This window comes from Rhinoderma darwinii, chromosome 4, assembly GCF_050947455.1.
Source record: "Rhinoderma darwinii isolate aRhiDar2 chromosome 4, aRhiDar2.hap1, whole genome shotgun sequence".
NCBI lineage: Eukaryota > Metazoa > Chordata > Amphibia > Anura > Rhinodermatidae > Rhinoderma > Rhinoderma darwinii.
In genome coordinates, this window is record NC_134690.1 from 375,678,928 (window position 1) to 375,688,838 (window position 9,911).

General features: G+C 39.0%; 1 protein-coding gene across 1 annotated transcript; it reads left to right on the top strand.

Moving 5' to 3' along the window:
- Positions 1 to 1,095: 1,095 nt before the first annotated feature.
- Positions 1,096 to 9,340, top strand: LOC142761367 (germ cell nuclear acidic protein-like). The gene is made up of 11 exons (XM_075864553.1): positions 1,096 to 1,216; positions 2,041 to 2,122; positions 3,263 to 3,305; positions 3,547 to 3,620; positions 3,709 to 3,825; positions 5,312 to 5,357; positions 5,534 to 5,678; positions 6,434 to 6,563; positions 6,676 to 6,883; positions 7,387 to 7,643; positions 8,423 to 9,340. Coding segments are annotated over exons 1-11 (1,185 nt in total). The 5' UTR covers positions 1,096 to 1,135; the 3' UTR covers positions 8,425 to 9,340.
- Positions 9,341 to 9,911: the final 571 nt, after the last annotated feature.

Sequence of the window (9,911 nt, forward strand, 5' to 3'; positions counted from 1 at the left end):
CAACGTTTCAGCTCCTTCCTCTGGAGCCTTTCTCAAGCTTAAGAAAGGCTCCAGAGGAAGGAGCTCTACTTATGGGACAATAAAGTACCCTCTTCTTTCCCCATTATATGAACGGAGTGCTGCCTATTTTTTGTACCGTACAGTATTGCGATTTTGGTCTGCACCCCTTGGCTTTCACCCAAACAATACCAGTGCTGCTGGATCCTATTTGGCTATATATATATATATATATATATATATATATATATATATATATATATATACCATAGAACAGAATAACGGCACCAGGACTTCCAGCTGACAGCTTGAGTAAGGTTCTGTGACGAACCGAAACGTCGCTGCTCACTTGAGGTGAATAAATCCACCCTTTTTTCATCTATCTGGAAGTCCTGGTGCCGTTATTCTGTTCTATGGTTTTTTTGCATTTCAATTGGAGAACTGATTTATCCTCTGATAGCGTGCACATGGCCTAATATATAGCTGTATGGAGTGCTGTGTTCATCTACAAGTGGACTGTGGATGGATGGATGGATGGATGGATAGATGGATAGATGGATGGATAGATGGATAGATGGATAGATAGATAGATAGATAGATAGATAGATAGATAGATAGATAGATAGATAGATAGATAGATAGATAGATAGATAGATAGATAGATAGATAGATAGATAGATAGATAGATAGATAGATAGATAGATAGATATGAGATAGATATGAGATAGATAGAGAGATAGATAGATATGAGATAGATAGATAGATATGAGATAGATAGATATGAGATAGACAGATAGATAGATAGATAGATAGATAGATAGATAGAGATTTATAACTATATATATATATATATATATATATATGTATATATATATATATATATATATATATATATATATATATATATATATATATATATATATATATATTCATATAATAACATATATGTAATAGTATCAGAATATCAATGTCACATGACACATCTGGGGATGTTCCTATAATGAAGTCACAATATCAATGTCATGTTGATGATGTCACAATATAACAGACAGTTCTAAATGCCACGTTATAGATAATCCCACTGAGGGTGATTGAAGGCGTTATAGAGTGAGGATTGTGATTTGCTGTCATTGTGAAAATGGCTAAAAAAAAGCGTTTTGAACGCATCATTGTTCTGTCCGATTCAGAGGACGCTAGTAGTGACGAGGATTTACATCAGGTGAGCCGCCACTTCCCTAAAATGCCACTATTTTGTGCTGGGCCAAGTGCCCCATGTCTTTCTGCTGCTAGCTTGTATATGAAATGCACTTGCCAACCATCTATGAATACATGGACAGTCCATAAAAATAGTAGACCTTGGATACCAGGTTCTTATCAATACATTGTAGGAGATAAGTGGTACTATTCTATTGTCGGGGGAGCTATAACTAGTTGGGAACTACAGTGAGTGCTATGTCTGGATCCCCTACAGATAAGCTATGTACAGGGGGTTCTTCTGCTGGGACTTTCAGCGATCAGCTATAATTTATGGAGGAACCCAGCAGCAAGTGTTTAGTTCCCCTTCAGCGCCACCATAGCTTGCCTTACAACTTCCCAAAATATATTTAAGCCCTGCATGCTAGGCCACCAATACATATTATTTTATAGGGCAGGGGTGTATCTATAAGTGGCGTGAAGTTACTGTCATAGTCACAGAAGAACCCCTGCCACATAAGAAGACACCTGTAGTATAAATGGCACATGATAGGTGGGGGGTCCAGTTACAGATTTTGCATTGAGACTCAGGTACTTCAAGTTACACCTCTGTTACAAGGTTACCAAAAACATAAAAAATGATCATTCCTAACCTGATGTAATGCCGTGCCCTCAGCCATAACTTACTCATATACTTCTAGTACAGGGAGGGAAGATGAAAAGTGACATCCTGTATTAGTGGCTATTAGTTACTATTAGTTACTCATTTCTAGTGATCGTTCTGTATATTATGTACGCTGCTCTGCTGTTTGTCGTGCATACATTGGATTGCTCCTTTTCTTTTTTTAGCCTCGTCCCAGAAAGAAACCAAGACTTCCAAATCAAGAACAGGAAGGTGGTTTCAATACCGGGCTAACACCCCGCCAACCAGGTACTGCGCTCCTATTCACTACAGTCTCTGTACACTGATATGTCACTCTACAAGAATCAAAATATCCAGTTATAAATCCCACTATTCAGTCTTCACGATCACTATTCTGCAGTCTGGGCCCCTGGACCGGGATCTAGTCATATTTCTTGTTAAACTCAAAAGCGGGACTTCACATTTATTACTGAATATCTTTCTGGGAAAGCTGAATAACAGGCATTACTCACAGAGTAAATCAGCAAACTTTCCCAGCCTGGTTATACAGGTATATATATACCCACCACCCCAGATCTCTGTAAAACTTGGTAGTATTGTGATTACTGCAGCTCATGAATATTGAGGATTACTTACGGTGCGCTATGTAGTCCTCGATATTCATGAGCTGAGGCCTAGCCCCGCCTACCCACTGCTGATTGGCAGGTAGTTCTCCCTATGCACAGTATGGGAGAAAGCTGTCAATCAGCAGCTGGTGGGCGGGGCTAGTAGCTGCCGCTCATGAATACAGCCTGCAGGAGAAAAAGTGATTTTTTTATAAAAACTACTGATCATTAACAAGTAAGTAATACAGAGTTGGAATCAGGGTCTCTGGCACTACTTTATACTGTCCTTAGATAGAGCAGCATATAGCTGGTGACAGATTCTCTTTGAAGTGTGGCCTACTTGTTGGGCGAAGTCTAAAACACATTAAAAGGGACATATTGGAAAATCTCCTTTTCATTATATGATACTTCACTTTTTACAATGGATGAGATTTAGAATAAGATGTCTCAGTGATCATCTAGAGACCAAGACCAGGATTTCTTGGTAGACTGGGATGTGTGTTAAAGGGGTTTGTCTGGAATTAAAAATAAGAAGGCCAAGGGATAGCACCAAATAATAAAAGAAGCATTACTTACCTTTTGAATCCCCCGCTGGTCCCCGCTAGTCTTTGATTGCTGAGCTACATGTCATCACGACGACACAAGTAACCACGGCAGCCACCGCTGAGGCCAGTGGCTTTTTTTTATTATTTTCCGCCATTTTCCCTCTTGGCCTGTTTTACTTGATCCCGGACAACGCCATTAAGCCCTGTTTATTTTCTTTTAATAAGTGCTATTATTCATGATGAAAAGCTAATATATAAATGTTACCTTTCTTTATCAGATATAAATACACCGCTACCATCATCAAGCAATGACATCTACAGGTAGGATAATAACACATCTTCTCCAATGCTGAACTCAGGTCCCATTAGGAGACATTTCTATTGAGGACCACCAGCATCCATTATCCAGGCTTCATATAAGATCCTGGTGGTTTGTGGGCTCTGTATTACTTTATATTCCCTGATCTACTGCTATTGACAATTTTATCCAGTTAATAGGAGTTTTGAGGTCCTAATATTAGAATTTCCCCCACTCATTATATGTCTATATTTATTTCTACAGATCCAACAATGTCATTGTGATTTCTGATGATGATGATGATGATTTTAGAAGCGAGGAAACACCAATTCGCAAAAGTAAGATGTCATTTGCTGTGTTTTATAGATACAATCTAGATTTATGTTATTGGACATAGTACATTGTTCATTTCTCTGTTATTCTCAGGACTCAGGACTTCTGATACAGAAGCTACTGATGCCTCTAAGCAGTGGGAATCTCCAGTGGTCAGTGACAGCGATGACGATGACTGCGTAATAATAACACCAACAACTGCTGTCACGGGTCAGTGCCAATAACTTTTCTATGGACGACATCAATTTAAGTACAACATCAATGACATCAAAGTGTAACCAGACTTGTAAAATATATTTTGATGTGTAGTGAAAGCCAAAGGTCTATCTGCTGGGAATCCTATTCTCTTATTAGTTTCTTATACTAAATGCAGCCATGTTTATTCATATTCTTGCTTAAAACTTAAAATGGAGTCAGTCACTGAGACACATCCCCTACAATCATGGCCTCTTCAAGGTGCCAGAATAGAGAAGAGCTAAAATGACCCAAAAAAGTGATGATCATGGGCCAAAATGCAAAAGTAGAATGCCACAAAGCCTACCGGATGGTGATACACCTACACATAGTCTTGCTAGCACTTCTGACGCTAGTATGCGCCATTTACATTAAACACATGCTACATTTCACACCAAGATCAGCATATCAGGGGGTAGGGTGCAAGTGCCCCTGCAAGCTTGTCTATATTACAGCTTTACAGAGGTCCTTCCCAGTGATGTGTAGTGAAAGCCAAAGGGTCTATCTGCTGGGAATCCTATTCTCTTATTAGTTTCTTATACTAGCCATGTTTATTCATATTCTTGCTTAAAACTTAAAATGGAGTCAGTCACTGAGACACATCCCCTACAATCATGGCCTCTTCAACGTGCCAGAATAGAGAAGAGCTAAAATAGTCTAATAAAGTGATGATCTGGAGCCAGGATGGGAATACATCTAGACATAGTCTTGCTAGTGCTTACTGCCGCTAGTATGTACTGTTTACAATGAACACATGCTGGATTTCACACCAAGATCAGCATATCAGGGGGTAGGGTGCAAGTGCCCCTGCAAGCTTGTCTATATTACAGCTTTACAGAGGTCCTTCCTAGTGGCAGATAACCTTTTATTGATCAAGAGCCCCTGTAAGTAGCTACTACCCTACCTGTAGACATTATTATTTATGTACGTTTTCTCATTTGTTACGTTTAATTAAAATGCCTCTTTAGCCATTTAACACAGAATGATGTAAATATATGTCACCTGCAGGGTGTAGTTGCCGCAGAACGACATACATGTACGCCATTGTGTGCACGCATAGTATCTGTGTCCATGCGATCTCCGTGGGTACCTGACTGTGACTGAGATAACTTTGATCCCGGCATCTAGTTGGTTAGGCAGAGGGAGGGTGGACATGACAACTAAACTTAGATTGCTGGATCCTGCATCAGAGACACACAGGACCAGCTTTCAGCCGAGCCGTCAGTTCAGATGACAAGACGGCCGCGGCTTTGACAAAAGATACAGCTTTTATGTATAGAGGATACATAGAAGTTTGATCGTAAACATTTTTTTTAATTAAAGTACATTTTTAAATCACCTAAAACAAATAAATTGGGGTTCAAAGGTATACATGGCCTTTAAGGGGTTAATATAAACCTTCCAATGTTGATTCTATCTTACATTTTGGAAAAGTTTTTCACTGCTGCATATTTCTATACAGATAAAGACCCTGTTGAATATCTTGAGGACCCCACTTCAGAGGAAAGGTGAGTTATATGCAGATTCATGTTTCCGTAGGGGAGGTGTACTTTGTTGCCAAGCTTCCCCCTGTCAGAATCTATGGCTGCTATATGTCATACCCCTATGGCAGATACAACAGTTACTCATATTGTCCCTCTATTAGGTGATCAAAGTTCGATATATGATCTTTTATTTCTTTCAGGAGACCTAAATGTAACATCCATAACTGTTTTATCGAGGACATAACATCATCCACATCCCCTTACATGACTCAGTTCCAGGCGACCAAACAGGAGCTGGTAACACGACTGTACAAGCTATACAACCAGACCGTGTTTAACAACCAGGTATCGTATTGTCAATCTCTGGGTTACACATGCAGACGTACGTTTTCTCATTGTGAACTCTCTTCATGATATTTCTTAGAGGTAGAGAAGAGTTATCCCTTGTGTCTAGGCCTACCGGAGGATCTACTGATACTCCGATGGACAAATCCGACCTTTTCTTTAGCATATGGAAGAAATCTGGAGTTCCCAATACAAATAGAGGGCATAGAAGCTCCATCATGGCTGTAACCAATGTATTTTGTTTTGCATTTTCCACATTAACTATAGCCAACTTAAAGGTGTATTCCACTTAAATTTATCTTATGACGTATTATTGTCTACAAAAGCTATGAGTCGATTCTCCAATGATTTCCAAGAGAAAGTGCTATAGGACACACTACTGTAAATCTCTGACCATTTCCACAAATCTCCAGAAGCCTCTATTAGTTTGGCCAGAGATGTAGCTACTTCTGTTTAAAAATCCCTGTTATCTGTGCAAGAGGCCTACCATGCATGGACGAAGATTTATGAGATTTAACTATATTGTCTTGATTTTGGAAGAAAAATGTCTTTCAAGTGATTTTTAGATATCATTATAGGTAAAATCTGCTCATCACACAGTCACCACGTATTAGCTTTGGTTTCAGAAGGTTGTAAAAAACTCAGATGGGAAGTAAGTCACAACCGAGACATTTAAGCAGCTCGGAGATGTGACTGCATTTAGCTCTGTGCTTGATAGATCTTAATGTTTTTTATTTTTCCAACTGCTCCTTTAGCTTCCTGATAAATTACAAATAACCTGGAGTAAAAGACTGACTGCGACATCTGCTCGGTGTTGTAATGTACAGGGGGATGTAAATCAATATTCCAAGATTGAGATCTCTGAAAAAGTCTGTGACTCTGCAGGTAAGTTTCATAATATGTAAAAAAAAAAAAATGACGACTGCTTTCGAATGTCAATATTTGATAGAAAATCTTTTAATACCTATTGAAATTATATTATTTTTTTTATCTTTAGATCGCGTTAGAGATGCATTAGTACACGAAATGTGTCATGCTGCCTGCTGGCTCATCAATGGAGTGCAAAAAGATGGACATGGCAAATTGTGGAAGTCCTATGCTCAAAGTGTCACCCGTGTCCACCCTGAGCTACCACCGGTGAACATATACCACACCTATGACATCAATTATAAATTCAACTACGTGTGCGAATGGTGTCTTAACCGGTAAGTTGATATTTCATTTTCATGTACCTATAAAGACTCACAAATTATAGAATGACTTCAGACTGATACTTTTGGTATTATGTATCTTTGGCCATTTACTACAGATGCAGCAGAGCTGTCATTATACTTTTTTTCTACACTATAGCAGACTTAGGTAATTTATCAATAAATGCCAATTTTTGGGAGTAATTGCATTAAGAAATGGAATTGACATAAATGCCATATTTATGAAGCAATGACATGGTTTTGGCATCCATGACAGTAGGGTCTGGTGTTTTTGGCCTCCATATTTAGATATTTATTTTTATGTTAGAATATACAGAGGAAAGTAAATCTATAGGTATATACTGTCTTCACTCAAACACATTGAGGCATCTTCCATTCGGTTATCAAGCAATCTTTTATGAAATGGCCATATAATATAAGTATAAATCCATGTCCATCTTATAATGTCTGGTATTCCTGACCAATTCCTGTCTGCTAACCACTTTCTGTCTCCATAGAGTGGGACGTTTCACAAGTCTTAAAGACGAGAGAGCACATTGCCGTTTCTGTGGGGGCAGACTGCTCTTAATGAACACCACCGAAAATGAGGACATGCCATCTACCAGTCATCACACTCCATACTCACAGACATTCAGAGAGAACTGCAGTGCAGCCAAAAGAACAGCATCTGGAATAAACCATCAAAAACCAATGCAGAGACTCAATAGTGGATGTTCTATCAAACGGAAGCGATCTGCTCCTTCCGTTATCAAATGTAAGTATCTATGTTCTTCATGATTAAAGTTGTTTAGCAAGATTATACACCAAGGGGCTTTGCAGGAAAGGCTTCTGACGACATATAGTTACTGACAGATGTGTCCTCCCTGACTTTCCCTCTAAATCCGACATAACCCAAGATGTTAAACAAACGTATATACCTCTGAAAGATGCCTCAGAACGATACCATCCATCAACCATTTGAGCCCATAGACTCCCATGTTAAAAAAACATATATGACACCATCCAGTAACAAAACATATATGTTAAACGTATACTTTTTTAACATAGTAAGCCATGAGCTGTGGATGGCTGACAGATGGTAGCTATCAGAGTCATCTGTTAGCCATCTGTTGTCCGTAGACTCCCATGTAAAAAAACCCCGTTTTTTTACTGATGGCGCGAGATTGTATTGAATTGGTATCATAACAAATTGTATAACACAATGCAATTAAAGGAAAAGTAAGGGAGGACACATCTATAGGTAACCAGACAATCTGCTCTCCAGGCTGTATCCGTGTTAAATTTCTGGTAGAGGACATGTCTCTCACGGTCATTGGAGGAACTTTTTAAGCTTAAAGTCAGTATTAAAAAAATAATAAGAAAGGAGCAAAGGAAAAAGTATAATTTGCACCATTTATTTTGTTTTGACTTTTTCCAACTGGGATATAATCTATCAAAATTATCATATGCAATGTTTTCAATTATTAAATATACAGTATAAAATATAAATGTTATTTATTACACTAAATTCATTCTAATTATTAATATTCACAGAATACCATCAATAATGCGCCTCTTCTTCTGGTACTAAAACCTCTGCACCAGGCCTGCATCCTATACCAAGGCTTTTCATTTGTGGCTCCATCAAACACCATAGACAGCATGGCTTTATCACCAGTTATGCTGGCAACAACTGTGGACACATATCTTCATGGACAGTTGTTATGTGAGTCCACATCACGCCTGGAAAATAAAACATGGATGCCAACGATAGGCCAATAGCAGTAGAGGAAGAAGAGCATGCCCAGGAGCCAAAAAAAAAAAAGTTCTATCAATATACGTACGACTCATACCATCAAGGATTTACCTCTTCTTCTGGAACTAGAGATCCTGCACCAGGCCTGCGTCCTACACCAAGGCTTTTCATTTGTGGCTCCATCAAACACCATAGACAGCATGGCTTTATCACCAGTTATGCTGGAAACAACTGTGGGCAAATATCTTCATGGATAGTTGTTATGTGAGTCCACATCACGCCTGGAAAATAAAACGTGGATGGCAACTATAGGCCAATAGCAGTAGAGGAAGAAGAGCATGCCCAGGAGGCAAAAAAAAAGTTCTATCAATATATGACTCATACCATCAAGGATGTACCTCTTCTTCTGGAACTAGAGATCCTGCACCAGGCCTGCTTCCTATACCAAGGCTTGTCATTTGTGGCTCCATCAAACACCATAGACAGCATGGCTTTATCACCAGTTATGCTGGAAACAACTGTGAACAAATATCTTCATGGACGATTGTTATGTGAGTCCACATCACACCTGGAAAACCAAACATGGATGCCAACTATAGGCCAAAAGCAGTAGAAGAAGAAGAGTATGCTCAGGAAATAAGGAGCACTTCAAGCAGGGAGCTAACTTTATTGTTCCCTGTCCCCATAATCTTTCCTAACCCCCACCCAAAAAAAAACTCCCTAAAAAAATAAATACAAAAAATCACTTTAGTCTTCTTTTTTATTCTCATCCTGGGACCAGTGGCTTCCTTCTCTTCAGCAATCAAGCCAACACCCTTTAGCACCTTTACATAATGCCTAATAACCAGGGTTGTACTGGTTCAGCAGAGTACCAGAGGATCCTCTTGTAGGTCAGGTTCTGACACTAGTCTGGCCCACTAGTGTCCAGCAGAAGATAAGCCAATCACCTGCCAATGGGGACTATTTCTTATGGAATCATCCACAAATAACCTATTAGACCGTGCTAATGATATATCCTATGTGTGCTATAATAACAACAAAGATTACAATACAATTAAAAATGGCCGTGCACATGATGGAGAGTAAACCCACAGAATAATTTATTCTGGTGTATTCAAGGCACCCCAGTCTGACACTACTGATACGTAAGCAAAATAAAAAGAAAATTCAGTCACTGACCACTCCACCAAATGTGACATTCCAGTTTTTGATATCTGCTCATAGAGACCAGAAGAAGAACATGTGGCGCTATATATATTTCCTGAATGTTCTTACAAACCATAGACT

What these genes read in the sequence shown, in the direction of transcription:
- LOC142761367 (XM_075864553.1), top strand. Translation starts at nt 1,136, where the DNA reads ATGGCTAAAAAAAAGCGTTTTGAACGCATCATTGTTCTGTCCGATTCA. An exon ending in GGAAACACCAATTCGCAAAA is followed by an intron (nt 3,621 to 3,708) that starts GTAAGATGTCAT and finishes TGTTATTCTCAG; the next exon opens with GACTCAGGACTTCTGATACA. An exon ending in AGACCGTGTTTAACAACCAG is followed by an intron (nt 5,679 to 6,433) that starts GTATCGTATTGT and finishes CTGCTCCTTTAG; the next exon opens with CTTCCTGATAAATTACAAAT.